General features: G+C 52.5%; 1 protein-coding gene across 3 annotated transcripts in view; it reads right to left on the bottom strand.

Moving 5' to 3' along the window:
• The window catches only part of FHAD1 (forkhead associated phosphopeptide binding domain 1), a 121,886-nt gene that overhangs the window by 1,016 nt on the left and 97,369 nt on the right, over window positions 1-23,501 (bottom strand). For 2 of the 3 annotated variants that reach the window (XM_087858297.1, XM_087858298.1), the window contains exons 22-29: window positions 23,362-23,468; window positions 21,609-21,768; window positions 20,285-20,417; window positions 16,957-17,086; window positions 15,968-16,092; window positions 12,962-13,054; window positions 12,312-12,532; window positions 10,039-11,792 (exon numbers count right to left, since the gene is read on the bottom strand). In XM_087858297.1, the coding sequence (XP_087714423.1) occupies window positions 11,477-11,792; window positions 12,312-12,532; window positions 12,962-13,054; window positions 15,968-16,092; window positions 16,957-17,086; window positions 20,285-20,417; window positions 21,609-21,768; window positions 23,362-23,468 (1,285 nt within the window). In that variant the 3' untranslated portion in view covers window positions 10,039-11,476. Of the gene's footprint in view, window positions 1-4,268; window positions 4,323-6,862; window positions 6,944-10,038; window positions 11,793-12,311; window positions 12,533-12,961; window positions 13,055-15,967; window positions 16,093-16,956; window positions 17,087-20,284; window positions 20,418-21,608; window positions 21,769-23,361; window positions 23,469-23,501 lie in introns of those variants that run through there. The other variant, XM_045774711.2, reaches the window with a different exon arrangement.

A 23,501-nucleotide genomic window follows, 5' to 3' on the forward strand; every position in this document is an offset into this window, starting at 1 on the left:
ACAAACTCTATAATTGTGGCAAGATCCCAAAACGGTCCACTCAACTGATTTCTTTTTTACTCAAAATAAAATGTTTGCTGTAAAAAAAAAAATATATATATATATAATTACAGAGAGAGAGGAGGAGGGAGGGAGAGAGAGAGAGGCATAGAAAGAAGCTAAAATGATCCACAATTATCCCACTACCCAAAGGTAAGCATTATGACTGGTGCGGCATACACACTTCCAGATACGCAAGTAAGTGTTTCCCTTTTTACATTTTTGTGCTTTTGAAAGTAGGAGCTTCGTACGATGGGCATATTCATTGTGACGGAGTCTCTTTCCCCTGGAAAGCTCTTACTGAGCTGCGTGTGTCTTCCGTCTAGGCCTTTTCTGAGCACCGCCCCTCCTCCCGGCAGCCCCGTGTGTGACGCTGTCCCTGGTCACAGTTGATTGGATACTTGGCACGGGCTGTGCTTTCCAGATGATCGCGCCCAGGATTTGGGGTTATGGGCTCTGAGATGTTAGTCCCTCCCTGGGCCGGTCCTTTAAACGGCAGGATGGTGAGGTCATCTCTTGCAGTGGGGTAACTGGAGAGAGAGGAGATGAGTAGATATAGGGAGACCCGGAGGAGGAAGACGGGGCGCGAGTGTGTGTGTGTGTGTGTGTGTGTGTGTGTGTGTGTGTCAGGGAGCCGGTGCCTGGGACCTGGGGCTTACCAGTTTTCTTTAGAGGCGGAAGCCTCTTTTAGCCCTTCGCTTTCATGATGCACGGATTCCTGTACCCCGTATAAAAGCACCCCTCCTTGTTTCTCAGTAGATTTCCCTTAGTTACAACACAAGAATCTCCCTCTCACACACTTCTGTACACACCGTAAATGGGATCATAACTTGCATGTTTCTTTCCAACAGGCTCCAAATCCAGCCCTACTTCCTGCAAGCATTTGACTCCCAACAAAAGATCGCGTACCCCTGGGGTGGGGTGGGGGGTGGAGAGGGCTGATGGGTCGTCACATTTGAGCTCAGCCATTTACTGCATGACTCTCGGTTTCCTCATCTGTCAAATCGGTACCAGAATATCCATCCCGACTTCCTCAGGGGCCGAGAGAAGATTCTGGATGGATTTCATTTCATTTATTTATTTTTTAAAGATTTTATTTGTCAGAGAGAGAGAGAGCGCGCACAAGCAGGGGGAGCGGCAGGCAGAGGGAGAAGCAGGCTCCCCACTGAGCAAGGAGCCTGATGCGGGACTCGAATCCAGGACCCTGGGATCATGATCTGAGCAGAAGGCAGACGCTTAACTGATTGAGCCACCCAGGTGCCCCTCTGGGTGGATTTTAAAGGAAGGGACTGCTAGGATCATCTCTTGAGCTCTTTTTACTCAGGAGGTATAAAAATCACCTCCCGAGGCCTGTGCCAGTGGCTGACGGGGGCCTTGAATGTGCTTCGAGACTGCATCCAAAATCATTTCCGGGTGAGAAGGGCTAACTTCTCTACGCGAGCCTACAAAGTAAATCTTGGTGGGAATGCCCAGTGAAAATGAAAACAGACAGCAAATGTCAAAAAACCTCCTCCAAACCACCTTCCCTTTATACCCTTTTCATTTGATTTTCCATAAAATGGCTGGCCGCTGTGGATAGTTCCCAAATTCCAGGGACCTGACCCGGTGTGACACCGGCCGTCAGAGTTGGAGACAGGGAGCTGGCTAGAAATAGAGTGCCCGGTCCCAGCATCCTCAGCCCCTAGGTCTGCCGGGAGCTTGGGGTGGGAAGCCCCCCGGAGCAAGCAAGCTTTACTCCACTTTTGGAGAGACAAGGTTGGGGAGTAGCAGAGGGCGGAAGGATGACCTGGAAGAGGAGGACTGGCGGTAAGTGGGGGAGGGGGAAGGGCTGGGAAATGCTGCGACACCCTCCCTGAACGGGGACCACAGGTGAGAGCCATGCCTTAGGCTTATGTCTGGGAACCACACGCCTCACCCTTGGAATGAAAGGGAGGGAACAGGGGCGCCTGGGTGGCTCAGTCGGTTGAGCGTCTGCCTTTGGCTCAGGTCGTGATCCCAGGGGCCTGGGATCGAGTCCTGCTTCCAGATCCCTGCTCAGGAGGGAGTCTGCTTCTCCCTCTCCCTCTGCCCCCCCCTTGCTCTCTCTCTTGCTCACTTTCTCTCTCTCAAATAAATAAATAAAATCTAAAAAAAAAAAGAAAAGAAAGGTCAGGGATAGAAGCTAGGCCATTACATGGTGACACGCAGATGGAAAGAAACTCAGGACACAGTGCAGTGGCTGTTTGAGGGGACGGCAAGCTCTGGAAAGGCCCCTTCCGTCCCCCCGCCCCCCCAGCCTCAGCACTCTATTTAAGCCTCTCCTCTTGGGGAAGCTTCTCCTGGCCGTTGGACTGAGGGAGTCCCCGTGAAATCTGCTCTTGAACTCAGCAACTGACCTTCGTTCCCAAACCAAGGTAATTATTGAACCATTACTGTATCTACTGGAAAAAAAAAAATTGCCCAAGAATGGAAGCTAGCAAGGCAGGGGATTCCGTGTGTCTCCTCTTTGACTTAAGCCCGCCTCGCCCCCCTTGCTCTCATTATTGTCCCGCACTAAGGAGTCCCTCAGACGCCCATTTCCTAGCTGCTCCCGCCCCCATGAAATTGACAGATATGTGGGAGCTTCACACATCACAAAAATAATTTTCGTCCTCTCAGGGGTGATCCTGCCCCCACTGAGAACTCCTGATCGAACCCCAACGCCTGGCCAGTACCTGCCATGTTGTAGGCTCTCAGTGAATGTTCCTGGAATGAATGAGAGCTGGGACAGTACTTTTTTGTCCCTCCCACATCCCCACTGCTGAGGGTGGCCTGTGGCCTAGACCAGGTCATCCATAAATACTCGTTAGCTAGAAGCCGTCCTCTTAAGCATATAACTCCCAAACAACTATAAATGCCTTTTCGCTGCAATGGAAATCAATACACGATCACTGAATGGCATTAGGAAGGACAGAAAACAAAAACCCATAGGCCCTCAAAGAGGAAGGAGGCTTAACCCCCAAATCCATTTCTGAGGACTAGGGATGGAGACTCTTTTTATGAGCGGCTGAGAGCGAAAAGCAGATTTTACATGTCCTGTCTTTTTCAAGGGGCTCATGGCCACTCCTTCCTTCAAGGACTCAAGGCACACTGTGGAGAAAGGGGATGCCCAAGCCGCACCCCGTAAGGATGGTGGAGATCCTAGACACCAAACCTCTGAGCTCAGGCCGGAGCGCTGGGAGGTGGCAAGCTCATGCTTTGCTCTTAGCCGAGCAGCACCTGCCACACTGTGTGATGCCCAGAGGTGGCCTGAAATTCCAGGGAGCGCCACAGCTCAGAGAAGCACAAGGTGCCTCTAACATCTAGGGCCCAGCCTGGAGAGCCTCTGTCATCCCGCATCCCCAGGTGGTCCTTGGACAAGACCTCCCCTCAGGGCGGTTCCTGCCTACTCCTGGCTCCACCCTGTAGATGCGTGAATGAGCAACAAAGCTCCCGGTCATTCCCACTTGGCAGGCCGCAGAGGGCCTCAGAGCGGGGGAGCCCTCGGGACACTCTCTCCTCTCCACGCCCTGCTCTGGGTAGTAACCGCCTTCCAGAATTAGAAAAGGGTGTTGGTTGAGAAGAGGCTTCTATTTTCCCAACATGTCCCTTACCTAGAATATCTTCGTTTTTTTTAAAATGATCATTTTGTTGTCTCAGAATGATCGTGGCCTTTTATCAAACCCGAATTTGGCTCCGGTTTCTTGTTTCACCCCACGTGTTTAGCTTTCAAGCTTCCTGAGAGCTCACCTCTACCTTCTGCAAAGTGGGAAAGTGTGGGAGGTTCCAGGGCTGAATTGTGAATGGCAGTGTTTCAACATGATTCCCAACTCTTAAAAAAAGAGTGTTCTAGAGGATGCTTCCTTGCAACTCAAGACGAAAGTCCCCCTTAATGTACGAGGTTTTGTATCCGGAGGCTGATTACCTAAAGGAGGGGAGGCGGGGCTCACCTGGGTGTCCAGATCTGCAATGAGTGCCAGCTCTCTTATTTAGCTGTGTGGCTCTGGGCAAATAACGTAAAGTCTCTGAGCTTCAGACATCTCCTCTGCTACTGGAGGAGTCACACGATACGTACCCCTAGTGTTGTCCTGAAGATTGAATGAGAAGTAATGCCTGCCGAGTGCGGAGCTCTGTGCCTGGTTCATACTAATTGCTCAGGACGTAACAGACGGGGTATTATTGTCAGCCTGGTTTCCTGCTGACGTCCTACTGTTTTCTTTCTCCTAGCTCACCTGGGAACTTGAATTCCGCATCTTGCTCTTCACCGTCTCTACGAACGTCCGTCTCTTGAATGCAGAAAGAACATTGACAACGTTTAGCTGATGTTCTTCTTTCCCTTTTGCATCAGAGGAAAGTGTTTTTTCCCTCCACTTTCAGATGTCACCCATTTGGATGAAATGTTGGGCCTTCCTACGGCTGGGGGGGCGGTGAGGGTGTGCATTTGCAGCAGGGGGCCTGGCTTTCAGGCCCTGCTCCACTGTCCTGCTGAGCTCCTTAGGGATCTCTGCTCCGGATTCCAGAGGAATCTGAGAGGAGGAGCCTTGTCAAGCAAGGGCCCCTGGAGGATCATTGCAGTCCTCTTGGGGGCAAATCAGCTTTGGGTGGAAGCAGAGCCTCCCGGATCAGCGGAAGAGGCTGAAGACGTGGGTTTCTACCCAGCATTCCGAGGGCCCGGGCATGAGGAAGCCGCAGTGGCTGCCCTCACCGTCAGGGACTGTGGGCCCCTGCTTGGGGGCCAGCGTCGCTGCAGATCCGGCGCTTGCCCTTCCCCCGGGCTTTGATGACTGTTGCTGACCCTGGTCTCAAGACCTTGCACTTCGGGACTGTTTGTGGAAAAAAGAGCGCGTCCTAGGCGCTGGGCACACGGGGCCTCCCTCACAGACTGACACCGCAGCGGGTGACAGTGCAGGGGTGTGGGAAGGGGGGCGCCTCTCAGAGTCCTGAGCATCCGCGGGAGGCGCCAGCCAGATGCCTGCAGGGGCTGGGGAAGTAGAAACAGTGGGTGGAGTCACCTGGGTGGGGAAGGTGGCAAACCCACAAGCCCAGTGCCTTTCTAAGGGGCCTGGAAGATCGTGGCTGTGGGACTGTGGGGCTAGAAGCCCCAGATCGTCCAAGCTGCACAGAGAAGCTGGAAATCCAGAGTATTTTGTGAAGGTGCCCTATTTGGAAATGTTACTTCAAAAAGGAATCCCCCCGCGCTCCCCTCAAAAGAAAACCCATGAGCCAAATGAAATGCCGTTTTGTGACATCTGCTTCAGAGCCTGCCTCCTTGGCTTCTAGTTGGTGCTCAGTAAATAGTTGGTGGTGGGGTTGCCAGATGACATATAGGATGCCCCATTAAATTTGACTTCCAGAGTGGAAAGAAATAAATTTTTTTAGTATAAGTATGTCCCATGCAATATTTGGGACATACTTATACTAAATAACTATTTGTTGTTTATCTGAAATTCAAATTTAACTGGGCATCCTGTTTTGTTTTGCTTGCCCTGAGATCTGGCAACTCTATTGGGGCGTCACAAAAGTCATGGCGGAAGTGAGCAGGGAGGCCCCAGCTCGCCATCTTTGGAGAGGGCATGGGTACTTGTGAGTCTCTTCCCTTCCTGCACAAGGGTGCCAACTTGCCCTTAAAGCAACTGTCTAAGATGGCTGAGGGGTCTTCTTGAACTGAGTTGCCCTCTGGGCATTTTTCACGGAGAAAGCCTGCAGTCACTCAGCATTTATCACAGGCTCCGTTGAGAGGAGCTAAGCTTAGAAGACAAATTCCCAGATAATTGTAAAGCAGTAGTTTTTTAAATCAGCAACCTCCCTTCCTTTTTTTCTCCCCCCAGCACAATGCTTTAACAAAAAATCCCATGAGGGACTTGGCATATGAAACAGATAAAGGAGAACTTCTCTGGGGGAAACAAGGTCTGTGTGTGTGTGTGTGTGTGTGTGTGTGTGTGTGTGTGTGATGCGGGGTGGGGATGTTGAGAGTCACACTGTTCCACGGCACCCAAGGGCTCCAGGGAACCCCAGTTTGAGCATTGCTCCAAAATATCTTCCTTGGATTAAATCCAATCAGTGGACAGCTGAACACTGAAGGGCAGATCCTGCACACCTGGTTTTCCTAACTTTCCTGAATTCGCTGAGCTGTAATGACATCAGTGTGTCTGAAGAGCTGTCCTCAGACATGGCCCAGCCAACACTACGCTGTTCTTCTCGGGGATTTTGTTCATTAAATCACACAGTGTCCTCTCTGGGGGAAGTCCAGTACTGTCCTTATTCTAAGAACACTTCGGAGCATTGCATCCATTGTATCTCATGGACACTGTGAGCTCTGGGTTTCCCAGAGCCCCCTGGCTGCCGGAAAGCCCAGTCAAGGGCGGCTCCCCCTTGGCGGGTAAGAAGGTCGCTAGAGTTGGCACCTTCCTCCTCACTCCTGGCTCCATTTTGTGCCCACTTTCCTCCCCTTCTTTCACGCACTTATTTCACCCTTAGGGCGGGGGTTCCTGGGACTCCCCACTCCTCTCTTCTTTTCTCATGACCGGTCTCCAAGTCCCCAGATCACTTAGTGCCGAGGCGGGCCGCTCAGCCAGAACCACGCTTGCCCGTCCCCGGAGCCTTACCTCCAGAGAGTGAGTTGGATGCTTGCCTGCCTCTTAGGTTCATTTGCTCAGACTGCAGGCAAGGCAGGGGCAGGGCTGGGGCGGGGGAACGGGAGGGGGTGGAGGTGTGTGGATGTTCCTGGCCCCGTGCACGCTGGCACGTACACCCCACCAGGTTCTACCCTTTGACCGTATTGTATCTACCCTGTGTCTCGCTTCGAGATCAGAACACCTCTCCGTACCTGCCTCTCTTTCTCTTTGAAGGAACAGTTGCAAGGTGCTGATTCTTTTGCATTTCTCTGTTCGTGATCCTCTAAACGTTCCTGAGTGAAAACAGCAGGTGAGCGAGAGAGCGTTCAGTGTGTCCTGTCCTGTTCCATTCTGGGACACACGTCCGAGGTCTCTGGGAGACACTGGGGCTCACTGGAATCCGTGGGCAGGGGATGAAGGGCGGGGAGGGCCTTCATCTCCTACACCCCCCCCCCGCCCCCCCCGCTGGACCACCCTAAGCACGTTTCAGTTTCTCACCCTTGCCTGGGCCAAAGGTACCGCCCGCACCGCTGCCCATCCGCTCCCATCCTACACACCATCCGCCGACGTCTAGTCCTTGGTCAAAATCACGCAGGTGGCACTGAGGAAACCTGGATCTCGAGAATGCTCGGGCCCACGAAAATTTTGGAAAACCGTGATTTAAATAAGCTAGTGATGCTATCTATGCTGTATAGGTGCTCGTATCGGGTAGTTCTGTGTGCTAACGATCTTGCATCACTTCTCCCCTCGAAGTGAACGCATGGAGGGGGTGCCGCCTTCGCTCTCATTTCCAGATGAGGGGTCTGAGCTAATTCAGCACGGGGAAGGTCCGGCCCCGCCGACACCGCCCGGCAACGCTGTGGCCACGCCCCCTGGCCAGGATTTGATTGGCTGGAGGTTTGATTGGCAGGCGAACCGAGGGGCTTCCCCAGCCAGACTCGAGCCTTTCTCACACTTGAAGCCCAAAGAAAGGGCCAGGAAGGGGAGTGCGTGCTTCCAAATGGCCACTTCTGTGCGTGTAAAAATTTCCTATTGAAAACTGCAGCTTTAACCCATTCACAAAAAGTATCTGAGCTCTTCTTGGCCGTCGCCCTGGCTGTATTCACAGAGGCGCTGCTGGCTCCGGGAAAGCGTCCTGGGGGTTGCCGCCTGTGTCCCGGGCAGGGAGCTCTCTTGAGAGAAAAGCAGGCCTCGCCCCGCCCGTCCGAAAGTCGTCCTTTCTCTCCCCCACAGTAACCGTGCGTGCTAAGCCCCGGCACTGTCGGCATTGGGTCATTTAACCCTCCCGGTCCCGTTGTTACCATTTTTGGTGGTGGTTGTCGAGGCCTCGGGGGTACGAGGCATGAGCCCCTTGTTCAGGGTCACTGGGGCCGGAGGTGGGGCTTCGACCCTCTGTTTGACTGCAGAGGCCGCCTCTGAACTCTGAGAGTCGCAGAGACTGAGCCCAGCCTGGGCCACTGTCATTGTCCCTCTGTCGCATGGAGGGAGCTCCAGCCCCGGGCATTCCCGAGTTCAGAGCTGATGACCGCAGGTGCTCCGTGAAGGCCCCGCACCTAGGTTTCCCCCGCATTCTGTATCAAGTCTCATTGTTCCCACCAAAGGCATGAGCGTGGAAGTATGATTCCAGAAAGCCCTGCTTGGTGAAGAGCAGTTCAAACATTCAAACTGAAAACTACATCTTACTTTAAAAACCGTATTTTTGTTTTGTTTTGTTCTTGAGGAGGGTACTGGTTCTGAAGCTCGAGGGGAGTAATTTCATTAACTAGTGGGTCAACGGCTCCTTCTCTATGAATGAAATTTTATACATGAGACTGAAAACATTAAGGCTCCTTGTGGAAATATAAGGCGTAAAACTTAAAACAAAAAGGAATTCTATTTTCCTTGAGCTTCCATTTAAAGAACGAATATATTCCTTGGAAGGAACCAAGGCCAAGACAGATGTATACAAGTTCCCTTTAGGATCCCGCAACACTTTAAAATTTACGGGTTTTTATTTCCTGACAAACAGGACTTTCTGACAACGTATTAGTAACACACCTTACATGCAAACCCAAGCCTTGGAATGAAAACCCCAGGAATGATGGTGAGTGGAGGATCGGGGCGGTGGCGGGGTGGGGTGGGGGGGCTCCTAGAAAGGGAGGGGCAGAGAGCAACAGGTGTGGAGAAGTGGACTGGAGCTGGGGAGGGCAGCAGGCCTGGGGCGGGGGGTAGCCCCGTCTCTGCTGCTGGGCGGCCAGGTGACGCTGCCCTCTGTCAGCCTGTCTGAATGGTGGGCCGGGCGCCAGCAGTCCTTGCAGGGTTGATGGGAGAGTTGAAGCGCGTGCAGTGTGGAGCAGGGGCCTGCCACTCGGGAAGTGCTCGTTAAACAATGCCATCCGCACTGCCGTGATTGTGGCTGTGGTTTTCATCTTTCCCTAAACTGTGAATTCCTGGAATCTGAACGCTCCCAGCTTCTGCTCTTCTGGGGACACAGACGCAGGTTCAACTTGGCCATTTTAGATCTTCCTGCACAGAAGGGTGTCTCGTGCCCAACAGGCTGGCACGGCCCTTGCATTGTGTATGAATGAGGCAGCACATGAATAATGCATGGGAAGCCTGATAATGCAAATCCTCAGGTTTTCTTAGATTTTTAGCCAGCACAGGACAATGGCCTTTTTTGGGCCCTTTGCTGTCCCATTCCGTGGTCTGGTGTTTCAGCTTTGGGGGCTGGCCTGCCAAATCCTGGGGCGGGGGGGCACCTGAGGGAGGGGTGAGCTCGCCAGGGGGCGCATCAAAGGAAAAGTCAGAGCTCTGTCCCTGGCCCAGCTCTCCCTGACTTTGCGTGGTGTGAAAGGAAATTGTCCTTCGCCGGAAGCCTGTGATGTCTAATTCAGAGCCATGGGCGCTAGAGACCCCGCATCGGAGGCTCCCTCCGAGCAGGTGGCTGCTCTCATTTCTAGGGCTACGAGCCGGGAGCCTATTGTCTGGAAGGTTTGCAGGATGGAGGAGCGCAGGTTCCTGCAAGGAACTGATCTGACCAGCACCTCCTGGTTGGGGAGGAGGGCGCCCTTTATAGCCTTCTATGGCTTGGCCTCCTTAGAGCTTATGCAGGCAACACACACACACACACACACACACACACACATGCAAACACACATATAAATGCACACACAGAAACACACATACAGTGCATACGTGTACACCCTTCTATACATTTGCACCCATGCAAGCATGCGTGCACACGTATACAGCCCTGAGTCAGGAAAACTAACATTTACAAGGACAAGAATGGGGAGAGGCCAGCATAGAACACAGGAGCTAGGGTCAGAGGGCCGGGGCCAGGTCTAGACTCCGCTTACCAGCTATGGTGTGAACTTAAGCAAGTCTCTTAACTTTTTGAGGCTCAGCTGCCTCATCTATAAAGGGGGTGGGGGTCATCATAGCAGCCAAGCCGGGCTACCAAGGCATTAGGAACCCGGATCAGGGCTGCAAAGCCTGGGGGGAGCCCGGAGCCTCCAGATGGTCACGAGACCATGACCAAGTTGTGTAATTTTCCTTGTTTGCCCGACCTTAGTCTTGAGACGTGCTCTACCTCCGGCATGAGTTAAGAACGAGGGAGAGTCTGGTTTGGAAATGAATGCGGGAGTGAGGGCTCATGGGTGTAACCTGCAGAGAAGACAAGAGAGCCCCTCTGCCGACCACGGGGCCGGCCCAGGTCTGCTGGGAGCTTCCGAAGCGCTTGTCTGGATGCTGGTCACACGTGCCCAGCTGTCAGCCACAACGCTACTGGGTCTAGCCCGAGCCACATGTGTAGGCTTCTGGCCACATGGTGGAGAGCAGCGTCCACCTGCCAAGTGCCAGGCCCTGGGCTAATGCTTTAGAGGCAGCACAAGTGTCCTTCATCTTCTGAAACCCCATGGCCCATGAGTTCACACTGTGAGAGCTCAGACAGGGAGGGTACCTGCCTTGTAGGCAGTCTTCCCAAGAATCCTGCAGGGCAGGTGCGGCCAGCTCCTATTTACCGGTGAGGAAGCAAGGCCCAGAGAGGGGACTGGATTTGCACGAGGCCACACAGTTAGGAAGTGGGGGGGATGTGAACCCAGGACCGACTCCTCTGCCATGTGACAAAGGAGATAACAAGGTGAGGGGAGGAGGTGGCTTTTGGCTGGATCACCAGCCTGAGTCGTGAATCTTGGTTTCTCACGGCAATGCTATCACCAAGTTCATGCCAGGAGGCAGCTCTCTCCTCCTCCTGCCCTTCCTCTGGGGTTCCCAGAGCCTGGAGTGCACACTCGCCCGTGCGTCTGGTGGACACACTCCGACTCTCCTTTGCAACTCACTGTAGGTGTGATCACCTGGAAAGCACTCCTGGAATGCTCTGGGCTGGCTGAGGGCCTGCCTCTGGATGACACAGCCTGACACGCGTTAGACATAGACTTTAAATCCTTCCATCAGCCTGAAGTCAGCTCTTCACCTGTCTGTTCTGCACTAAAGGATATGGTCTTCATCTGTTCTGCACTAAAGGATATGGTCTTCAAAGACATCCAACCATCTATCCCCAACCATCCATCCATCCGCCTGAAAATCTATCCATCCATGCACCCATCCATCCATCCATCAAATATTTATTGGACGTCACCTATGTTCCAAGCACTCAGAATACTGAACCCAAATCTTTATCCACAGACTGCTTGTTCATCTGTGTATCCCTACCACCTGGAAGAACAATAAAGATACAAACAATAGCCACGATTTACAACAATACCGATGAGCTCAATGATGAGTTTCAGAGAGGTTCAGGCATCCGCCTGGGGTGACTCCGTAAGTGGCAGAGCTAGGGTCTGAAGCTAGGTGTGTCTGACGCTAAAGCCATTCGGCCGCCTCCCTTTGCAGCAGTAAATGCGTTCTGTGCTGCCCCGGGCCCTCGCTCCGCCGTTTCTAAAGCGAGCCAAGGGGCCGCAGCCTCCGAGGCTCCGCCCCAGGCAAGGACCCCTCACCTTCTGCTGCCGGATGGCCCTGTTGATCCTCTTCTCCTGCTGCAGCTGCTGCTCCATGCGGCCCAGAGCCTCCTTCAGCAGAGCCTTCTCCTCCGCCTCCTTGTAGATGTCGTCCTCCAGCTTTGCCATCTGCGACTGGTACGTCTGCGTGGACACTTTACTCTGCCTGAGCGCACGGAGGGACACAGGCTCTTTTCCCCTCCTCTTTCTCATCTGTGTCCCCAACCTGCGAGTGTCTCAGAATACTTCCGGCTGCGGCTATAACTTAGTGGCTTCATGGCCGGCAGATTTGGGGCGTAGAGGGCAGAATAAACAGCTCATCGGGTACCTACGTGTAGCAGGGGGGTATGCTTCCAGCCCCCCCCATTTCCCAGGGAGGGTGTAGGGGGACTGTGGCCACTGGAATAGCTATGGAAAGTCCATATGGTGAGCCCAAAGTCAAAAGTCACACAAGGTGCAGCTTGTTCGTGGAGAGAGACACAGAACGAACACTGAGCACCTGGGCCGCTGCTTTCTCATGGACAGACTCGCCTCTGCTGGGCCCCAGTCATCGCCTCCCCACCCCCCTGCAGATGCTCCCCTCCCACCAAGGTCTCTGCCTGCTCTGGACCTGGGTCTCCTGCTGCTCCGAGGTTCAGCCGCGAGAACGGACACCTGGCCTTCTCTGTGGGGTCACCCCCAGTACCTGAGCTGTTCTATGTCTTTTTCGTATCCTCGCAAAAGCTCCTCTTTTCTCTCCAGCCGGTTCTTGAGTTGGGTGATCTTATCGAACACCAGATCGAGGTCCCTCTGTCGGAGCCGGTTGACTCGCTCTCTCTCTTTTGCGGAGAGGTACTTCATGGATATGTGCCCGGACATGTCCTTGATGTTCATCAGACTCCCGAGCGTTTTGCTCATGTCCATGTACTACAAGGCAAGCGTTTGGCGGTAAGAGGCCTGGCCCAAGGCTGCTGGTGGCTGCTTCAAGGAAGCCAACACCTAATTCTGGGTCGTTCGTTTTCTACAATTGCAGAGAACACAGCCAAGCTTGGAAGCGAGGGCCGCTGGGCTTTCAGTAGGACCTTCATTTACTCCACATCCCTTTACGCTGTGCCTTTTTGAGAACCAGGAGGAAAAGTGACAACAGACATAAACATTCATTCTAACTACAGAGATGTGCAAGGAATTGGACCCTGCAATGTCCGACCCGTGCTGGGAGAGCAGATGGGTCTTGCGGAGCTATTATTACAACGAAATACGTGTGCGAGCCTGATGTTAGTTATTCTCTCCGGTGGCTAACGCTGAGTGTGGGGGTCCCAGCTTGGGACAGGAGGGGACGGTGCTGTAGGTACATACCAGCTTTTCACTGAGATCTAAAGCCTCAGCCACGTCCACTTTCCCTGGCTTTTCCGTGGCCGGGACGGCTGAGCTGGCAAGGCCATTCTGAGGCTGAAATAAAAAAGAAGTGAACACTCTCTTGGCATGCCATTGTGCATGTCTACATCCCGGAGACAAAACACCGTGGTGACTGAAGAATGACTTGAGAGAGTTGATATTCGTTTCAGTTCCTGACCAGCCCGTCTGATTCCTCTGTCAACTGCTTTCTGGTAACTGTGCGCCCACCGCTCAGAGCATGACTCCCACTTGCCCTGTTCTCTGCTTACTTACTGTCTGCGTTCCCTCTGGACCAGTGGTTCTCAATCGAGGGTGATTTCGTCCACCCTCCCCTGCATGCCCCAGGACCTTTGTCAATGCCGAGATACATTTTTGGTGGTTGCAACTGGAGGTGGGGGGTGCTACTGGCATTCAGCAGGCAGAGGGCCAGGGTGCTGCTAAGCATCCCACAGTACCTAGGACGGCCTCCCAAACAAAGGGATATCAGTAGTGCTCAGGTCGAGAATGCCCAGTCTAGATGACAAGCCTCATAAAAACAGAGGTCGTGTTGCCTTTGCACATTCTTCATTTCTTGTGCCCAGCATGGCACCGGGCACAGAGTGGGCAGATAAAATAGCCTTCCTCCTTTTATTAAAGGAATCTCATTTTTAGGTAACAGAAATTAAACCCTTACCAAATTTGGCTAAACCTTCTCCTAGTGCTGGAAGCTGCTGGAAGATGCTGGGCGAGCATCCCTTCAAACCCACTCCAGAAACAATACCCAATGGAATGAAACATGAGAGACTATGGACTATGAGAAACAAACTGAGGGCCTCAGAGGGGAGGGGGTGGGGGAATGGGATAGACCGGTGATGGGTAGTAAGGAGGGCACATATTGCATGGTGCACTGGGTGTTATACGCAACTAATGAATCATCGAGCCTTACATCAGAAACCGGGGATGTACTGTATGGTGACTAACATGATATAATAAAAAATCATTAAAAAAAAAAAAAGAAACAATGCCCAATGGTGTTCACAGCTGTGCCCTCACTAACATGCTCTCAGCCAGCTGGCTGCTCAAAGTCCCTACTGACCGTACGGAAAAGCCACCAGACGGATCAGGGAGTCTCGAGGACCACAAATAACTGTAATAAATCTCCCTAAAAAGCAAACTGGGTTTTAAGTGCTTGCCACGAGCATCTCTTGGCCCACAGCATTTGCTGGCACTCCACGGTAAACCTCTGAGATGAATAAAACCCAACTACAAAACTGTAAAGCCTCAGAAAGTGACTATGATAGACAAGCCTGGGCTCTTTGTCTCTACGTCTACAGCGCTGAGTGTGAAGGAGGGGGTTTGAGGATGACAAAGCCTTAAGTGCCACTCGGCGTCTCCAGTCCAGGGCGGGGTCCCCTGCACCCTGCTCCGGGTTCCCCTTCTTTTCCTGATGGAGGGTCACCTAAGGCAGGGTCTGGTCTACGAGGTTCAATCACACAGTCCCCATGCCCTTCTCTGCAGACTAGCAGGGAGCTACACGCAGTCCTGGGTCCATCAGTCATTATGCTGTGACCTTGGGTGAAGTACTGGACTGCCTGAAGTCTTTTAACTTTTCTTATCTGAAGAACGGGGATCATGAGAGTAACTCCAACACAAGGCTGCCGTGAGGGTTGAATGATGACTGGCTGAACGAGAAACGATAGCTTAGCTCAGTGCCTGGCACACAGCAAAAACTTAGTAGATGTCAGCGAGGCTTCCTCCTGCTCCTTCTCTTCTTTTAATTTGCATTCTTGCCAACCTTGGAGGATTGAGGTCTTCTGGGAGGGCTGGGGGCTCTCCTGCTCTGTGGCGGTGGTGGTGGCATAGGGTCAGTGGTAGGGGGAAGGTACATCTTGGAAGCAGCTCAGGATATGAGAGCCAGCTGAGCTCCCCACCTGGAGACTGTCCCTCTACTTCCAACCTCAGAGAATGAGGGCTTAGCCAGGAAGCCAACACATTCCTGAAGACTCACATCCCTAGCGAATGTCTAGAAAAATTGTGCAGGAGAATGTTGGTACAGATAGAATGACTTCGTTACGTCTTCCAGAAGCCTCTGCATGGTTTAGATCCAGCTATGGCGGCAAGCCATGCCCAGCGGATCCCGGGATTGACGCTGCGCCAAGCTGTCCATTGTCAGGTGTCAATGAGGCGCCCATCAAACATCCCTTCAGGGTACAGGGCACCTTCCGCATCACAGTCAAATTACTTCGGAAAATCCTAGCAAATAAAACTATTTCCCTTAAGAGAGGAAGGTTTTTCTTGAGTGACAGTATCTAAATACTATTAAACAATAATCATTTATTAAGTGTTTGCTCTGAGCCAGACGCGGGGATAAGCACTTAACACAGATGTCTCTGGGTTCTCACCAGTTCACAGCCGGGAAGGGAGGCCCAGAAAGGCTAAGAGCCTGCCCGAGGTCACACAGATGGCGGGGCTGGCATCCTGACACAGGTCCCTCTGACTCTAGAACTTGTGTCTTCTTAATCAACCCTCCGGCTACTCTTTATGTGTTCATGCTTTTCAGTTTGCCGCGAAAAGCAAACTTCAGGCAAACTCATGGTATAATGTTAAAAATTAGCCTGTTGTATGGTGACTAATATATCATAATAAAAAAAAATAAAAAGATTAAAAAAATAAAAATTAGCCTGCTGACTATTTTCTGCAGGATTTATCACATCATGTGGAAAGGAGGGCCTACGCGAGACGGCTCTGGGGCAATGTCAAATGCAATGATTTAACACGCTGGGCACGAACGGAAAGCAAGCTCTCTGTTCAGACGTGGGGCTGCTGGTTTGGCAAAGGCCTGCGCACGTGGTGCAGACGCTGGCCTCCCAGGGAGATCTGGCCCCCAAGCCACTGACACGCGTGGCCATGCCAGGGCACGCGGCTAGTGTCTGCCCCCATGCCCACCCTCTTCTCGCGTCACCGCAGAGAGAAACTTTCTTTGGTTACCGCTCTGATCTCTATTCTTGAGATTGTTGGCAAATCAGGTTTTGTGTCCAATAATTTCTGGACATTTTTTTCCATTCTGACCGTCTTTAAATCTAGATAGGATTCAGTCAGGTCGTCCTTAGGATCTATAAAATAAATAATTGAGAGTCAAAAGAAAGGGTCAGGAAGAAGTTATTGCATGTAATAATCACAGCTGCTGGGGCACCTGGGTGGCTCGGTTGGTTAAGCATCTGACTTCAGCTCAGGTCATGATCTCAGGGTCCTGGGATTGAGCCCCAAGTTGGGCTCCCTGCTCAGCAGGGAGTCTGTTTCTCCCTCTCCCTCTGCCTCTCCCCCCTCCCCCCGGTTCGTGCCCTCTCTCTCTCAAATAAATAAAGTCTTAAAAAAAAAATCACAGCTGCTGTTTACTGGACCTTGACTTGCAGGCCAGTGCTGATGTCCACCGCCCTCCCTTAGCAGGTGAGAAATACACCTAGACAGGTAAATGGCTTGTCCACGGTCACACACAGCTAGTAGGAGGCTGGTGCCTCACAGGAGCCAGTGCTGAGGCATGGCGGGTGAACTTTCAGCCACAGGAACAAGGATGGAACTTGAACCCCGGCTTTTGGGGCCTAGCCCAGCACTCCCCCCAGCAACAGGTGCAGTGTCTTGAGAACAGATCCCCTCTAAAGAGAGCATTCTAGAAGGTTCCCCAACGCTGATCCTTGCAGTGTTAGTCCATGACAAACGTCCCACCAGGCCACAGCGAAATAAGAAAAAGGACAACGTAGTGAGTTTTTCATGAAATCCCATTTATTTAAGATCAAGGCTTGCCCTTGACTCTGAGATCATGCCTGCCATCTTTCCTTGTATTACAACGTCCTTTCGACTATGAAGTGATGGGACAGAAGACGGTGGTCCTGGCCGATGTCAGTGCCCAGAGTGACCTCTAGAGTCTGGGGCTCAGGGCTCTGAGCCGGGACAGGGAGACCAGCAGGGAGGGAACTTACTGGATGAGCTGGCCTTCTCGAGCTCCTTAATTCGCGCACGCAGTTCAGACAAGGCCTTTTTCTGACGCTGAATGATTTCCTCATGTCGGGACCCTTTGCACTTGGCCCCTAGATCACTGAAGGATTGTTCCTGTGGCCAGAAGGGTGCAGAGGACAGCTTTGTTAGGGGTCAGAGTCTCTTATAGTCCAAGCAACATGTACAACTCATGACTCGCAGAGACCCGGGCGCTTATACCTTGGAAGCTACTGTCAGGGGCTTCAGTGCAGAAGGGATTTAAATTTTTCATTTCAAATATAAAGTCACATCTAGGAAGATTTCCAACTCTCTTACCTACTTAGCATATCTATAAATAAAACCCCCCTCTATGTTCCCTCCCCGTGTTTTATATTTTCTTCTAATATTCTTCTAAGCTTGGGTTTCCATTTGTTGTCATTTGGGTCTTGCCTCAGAATAATCCCACCAAATTCTGCTCCAGGAGGGGCGTTTTTAGATAAGAACACATGGTACTTTCTTCTTGACTGGTAATAAGGATGGCTCTTCAATATTTGCTACGGGGAATGTGACATATTGGGTCGCGGTTGGTCTGGAGAAAGGAAGACCCTCCTCCGAGACTTCTGGAGGTTCTATTGTCCGCAGAAGTTTCCGGGATGAGGGAACAGTTCCACACGGCACCATCCAATATGGCAGCCACCAGGCACAGAGCTCGAGTAGGGCTTGTAAAGGGCATAGACAAGGAGAGGTCTTCTCTATCTTTTAAGGATCATGTCCACCTTTCAGATTCAGAAGAATGCAAGGTTCCTTCTTTCAGAAAAATTCCCAGACACACAAAAATTTGCATACAGGGGCGCCTGGGTGGCTTAGTTGGTTGAGTGCCCGACTCTTGATTTCAGCTCAGGTCATGATCTCAGGATCCTGGGATCTGCACTCAGTGGGGAGTCTGCGTGAGGATTCTCTCTCTTCCTCTCCCTCTGCCCCCCCACCCCGACTCTCTCTCAAATAAATAAATCTTTTAAAAAATTTGCATACAGATTCTGGAGGTTCAGGCCCCCCCTGAAACCCAGTAACGGACTCTATGAGTCACATGGGCTCTGTGAGAGCAAAGTCTTTGTCTCCATTGGAGACTGTGGTGTTCCCAGGGCCCAGCACTGCGCCCGAGCTTAGTAGACGGTTGATAATTATGGTGCCTGAATGAATAGAGGTCAGAAACAGGAGTGGGAAGGAGCTTGTCCCAGCTTTCTGGCTGGGACCAGGGCTCGGCAGCAAAAAGAAAGGGGCTCTCCACCCCTGGCTGCACTTAGTAGGACCTCCCTGACCCTGACACTGCCTTCAGCCTGTTTATAGTTTGGATGGCCGGTCCACTCTTCCCAGGTTGGTTCCACACCGGTCTTGCTGTCTTTGAGGATGTGTGTTTGCCCAGGAGTGTGCTGTGTGTGTGCGCGTGTGCATGCATGCACGCACGTGTGCAGGAGTGTGGAGAGGAGGGTAGGGTCTACTGACCCGGGGGCGGGGCAGCCGCAGCAGCGAGGCTGGGTGATAGCCTTTATTCTGCCTGAAGAGTAGGCCTGAGCCTGATGTGACCCTCATGGCTCTTCTGGGAATTTGTTTATTTAGAGAAGAAGATGGAGATTCTTTCTCATACAACTCTGAAGCCCTCTGACCCACTCTGGCTTAGAAAGCCGGAAGTAGCCTGGGTTTGGAAAGCCATTCTGAGAAAGAACAAATACTTTTTCCCTTTTATCTTGCAGCCTCCCTCCCCCATCCTCTTCAGTTAATCCTGCCTCAGAAGGGAAACTAATAATCTCGGCGTCCCGTCAACAATCTGTCCTTGCAAACTCGTGCAGAGTCGGAGGGGGTCTGGTGTGAACAGGAACCCTGGGCCACGCTGCGCCCAGCCCTGGGGCCTGGCATACAGCAGACACTCAGTGGTTGTTGAACAAGTGAATGAATATGGGCTGGGTCCTGCACAGAGAGCTCGGGACTCCAACAAGTTGGAGACAGCAGCGAGACTCGCTCCCGGCCCCATGGAGCCCAGGGAGCGGGATGGCTGGGGCTGTGCTGAGCCCCTTCGACTTCTGCGAAAGCGCTCTCTGGACAGCGATGGTGCCAAGGACAGCTGGCCGGGCCGCCGAGCCCTTTCGTTCAAGCCGTGCACGGCGCTGGCTCGCTGCTGTTTGGCAGGGGAACGGCATCTTTGAGAGCAGGAAGGCAAGCTGACACATTTGGCCCTGTTTCCAAGTGAAAATCCCAAGCCCATTACTGAAATGCCCTGTTGTCTAGTTTCATAAAGCAAAGGGGAGAAGGATGTCCCCGGACTCCAGGAAACCGGAGGCCTCGAGGAAGCCCCGCACCCCAGCCCAGGGCAGAGTGGGAGTGCCACCTCGGGGGGCAGCGTGGCGAAAGCTGTTCTCACTCGGACACACGCTCCCTGTGCTCCGTGCAGTTGGGGCTTCCGGGCGTGCAAAGGCTTCTGGGCAGGCACCCCGAGAGGAGCCCCCGAGAGACAGGCGTGGAGCAGAAATGGTATGGCTCTTGGGGAAGACAGTCTGTCCCCATCAAGCCCAATTTGGGATGCCCTCTGGACCCAGCATTTTCACATCTGGGAATCTGTTTCACATACACATGTACAGGGATATTAACTGTAGCAACGTGTGAAAGGAGACACAGCCTCGATGTCCATGAGCAGGGACACAGGAGGGACAAGAGGGATGCGGTGGAATTCCATGCACCCAATTAAAAGAACAAAACGGCTCTTTTACACTTATTAGAAAAGATAGCCTTTACATGGTATTCAGTGGGACAAAAACATGTTGCAGAATATACATGGCTTAATACCATTATTTTGCAAAAAGATGCATTGAATAAACATGTATATATAGCTTCTGTGTGTTCGTGCGCATAAATAAAATTTATTTCTCTACAATCCCATGACGTGGTGGCCGTCATGACGCCTACTTTGCAGACAAGGCAGCCGGCATACAATTACCTCTCTGAGGTCAGCATTTCTGGGTGCAGGAGTCCCACCCCGGGATGGAACGCGGGCAGCCCGGAGCTGAGGCCGACCTTCGCACACTGCAGGGTCACGCCTGTACGAGGGTAGGGCAGTGTCTGTGAGGAAAAGGGTTGATGGCGCACGTGCCAAACTGCCGACAGCCGTGACCTCCGGTGGCCACGGGAGGAGGGCGGGCTCTATCTCTTTTTACACATTTCACATAAGCAAGTCATATTTTTGGAACTTAGAAGGAAAGTATTTTCAGAAGCAAAGACAGGCATCACTGGGCTCTTTTTTAGCCTTGTCCCCCCGCGTGGCCAGGCCTGGGTGGCACTCACCTCTTGACTGCTCCAGAGAATGTCCGTGTGGACCGGTTCCATCTGCACTGAGATGTCACACATCTGGGCCGAGTTCCTGGGCTTCTGTTCCTTCTCCTTGTACAGCTGGACTCTGTGCTTCTCTTGGGAGGCCCTAGGGCAGAGAAGATGAGTCACTGGACAGCAGGGTGGCTGGCACCATGAGGTTCTAGGACCCACGAGTGTCCTTTGGAGCCACTGGCAGAACAGAAAAAGGAACTCCATTTCATAGGTCACTGAAACCTTCGGGTCTTCAAGTCTCCTGCCCACAGATTCCTAGAGAATTTAGTTTCAGGGGACCTCTAAAATCGTGGCCAGGGCAGTAGACACCTGTCCACCCTTGTTTCCCTTACCAGGTCTGCGGGATACCTGCTGGGGCATTTCCTGGGGCATTTATAGCGTGACTGCTGTTTCTAACACTTTGTACGTGTTCACCCTTCTGTTTCTCATAACAATCCCATGAGCTGGAGGCTCTCCCTGCCTCATTTTCCAGGCAAGGAAAGAACACATGGGTATTTGCCCGTGGCCATGAAGCTTGTAAGAGAAGGTGGCCGGCTTTGAATCCGGGCAGCCTGTGTCTTTAACAACTATGTGACTCTGCCTTGGCCATGAGCCAAGAGGCATATGAAGCTACAGGGTAGTCACAAGATGTGGATTACTCGACCCTTCTTGGAGAAGACGTTACTCTTATGTCAAAATAAGGCTAAGCTGTGGATGAAATTGCAAACTCACATGTATTTTTTAGATTAATCCGTGAATGAGGACGAAATTTTACATTTATTTTAAACTGACTTCTTTTACCCCAGTTTATACATTTGTTCAATCAATACTTATAAAGTTCCCTATGTGCCAGGCACTGTGTGAATGCTGGGGAGTCAACAGCAGGCAAGGTCTACGCGGGGCTCCTTATGGGGAAGGTGGACAATTAAGTAGGCCATAGCAGCCTGGCTGTGTGAGAAGTGTTAGGTGTATGGAGCGTAGGGGCTGAGAGACCCTGGAAAGAGTAGGAGCCCTTGGCTATGTTTGGTGAGGGTAAGTGACAGAGGGCTTCCTGGAGGAAGTGGCATTTAAGCTGAGACCTGTCCCCTGGAATACTGGGCAGGAATGTTTGAGAGGCACAGAACTAAGCAAAACCCTGTTTTAAATGATGAGGTTGTGAAGTAATGAAACACATGTCATCCATCCACCCCTCCATCCCTCCATCCCTCCATCCCTTTAACATTTACTGAATGACCTCCGCGTGCGAGGCTCCCTGGGCACTTGGGTGTGTCTGGGCTCCCCATACCATGAGGTCCTTCCCACACACCTGAGTGCCTCCTTGAGGACCTCCAGCTCCCTGTCCTTCCTTTCCACCAGGCCGGTCAGCTGCGCCATCTTTTCCTTGAGTGCTCTCAGCTCGCTGCTTTGTTGCTGGACCAGCGCCACGTTCCGCTCCAGTTCCATCTTCTGCTTTTCATTAAGCTCCCCTGGGAGAGACAGGAAAGCTGGTGAGGGGGTCTCCTGCCCCAGGGCTATGCCAGGGCCACAGCCGAGATCGGCCAGGCCTACAAGAACCATGAGGGGTGTCCACCCCCCAGGAATTCTCCATGGGAGGGAGTGTTAGTAACAGCCAGGGGGTCTGCCTGCGTCTTAGCAAAGGAAAACAAAGCTCTGCCTGACCCCAGCGTTCCAGAAATGGTCAGGGCTCCGTCTCTGCACCTGTGGCATTTTGGGGCTCCCTGGTCGACCTTCAGCGGCCTGCTTCTGCATCTGTTTGCCTAAGGGTGTTCCTTCCACGGCCTCTGGGGTCTGCCAGGTGCAACAGCCTCCAACCGACACGGGTGAGACTGGAGTTCACAGCCCGGCTCCCTCACCCCTGGGGTGGTCGACCCGGGGGCTGGGCTGTACACTGCTCCCCAGCGTCCCCCCAGCTCCAGCTGCCCGCCCTGCCCCACCTGACACCACAGCTTTCTTTGCCTTCCTCCCCTCCCTGCCTCTCGTCCACGCCCACGGCGGCTGGTTCCCAGGATCACCTCTCAAACACACTGCACACAGCGGCATTCTGGTCTCGGGGTCAGCCTCTGGCAGAACCCAAACGGAGACACTTGCATTAGCTCTGATTTTCACAGCAACCCTACAAGTGAGTTACCGGCACACCCCACTTCACAGATGCAGAAACAGGCTCAGAGAGGTAAAGGCGCTTGCCGAAATGCACGGGACTAGAATAAATAGCAGATCCAGAACCAGGTCCAAAGTCTCCTGATTCTAGAACGGGACCTGCTAGGCTCGCTACTACACTTTCTCATACCTCAGTATGAAAACAATCACTCTTTGAAAAATCAGCCATAAATGCCCTGGGGGCGTTGACAGTACAGCCAGAAGGAGTAAATACCACTCAAGGTTTTGGGGGTGCATCAGGTTTGAGATGGGGACAAGACAAGAGGAGTGCTCCTCACCCTCCCTCGACTTCCCCAAACCGAGTTCTGTCTCCTGACTCCTGCCTGCCTGTGCCTTTTGGCTTGGTGGAGGCTGGGTCTGGGAAGGAGAAGAGGGCTATAAGAAGCCAAAGAGGGGAGGCAGAAGGAAAAGGACAGGGTTGGGGGGGGCAGAGAGAAAAAGTATTCAGCTAGACTGGCTCTTGCTCTTTGGTCCCTAGTGTAGGTGGCCCCTGATGTCCAGCCAGCTCCAGCAAGCAGGTGTTTGTAGGTGATTTTGCAGCAGAGGAAGGGGAGGCGAGGAGACAGTACCTTGCTCTAGGTCCCAGAGCTGGGGGGTGCTGGGATTTGTGCCCTCACTCCCAGCTTTCGTCTCCAGAGACAAATCTCTGAGATAAAAGGGGATTTTTCCCAAAAAGAAAGCTGCGTGTCAATGCAGAGGTCTGAAGCCCTCTGAGAATGCTCCTCGTGGCTCCCTGATAAGGCATCAGTCTCACTGACCGAGGGACAAATGCTCAAATGCTGTGACCGCCCAGGAAAGCAGGTCAGCAGGATTTTTAATGCTAAGCTTTCCAACTCTTAAGCCTGTTCTTTCCTTTCTCAAAGCAGGTCAGGAAGTCAAGAGAGGCAGGCAATCATACAGACCTCTCAAATCTGACATTCGGTTGTGGGCTTCCGTGAGGTTTTTCCTTAACCTCATGATGACCTCCTGCTGAGACAGGATCTCCTTCTGAGCCGTCAGTAGATCCCCTCTGAAACTCACAAAGACAGGCCGAGTTAGCTCA

Source organism: Ursus americanus, chromosome 33, assembly GCF_024610735.1.
Source record: "Ursus americanus isolate L20-20 chromosome 33, mUrsAme1.1.p, whole genome shotgun sequence".
Classification (NCBI taxonomy): Eukaryota; Metazoa; Chordata; class Mammalia; order Carnivora; family Ursidae; genus Ursus; species Ursus americanus.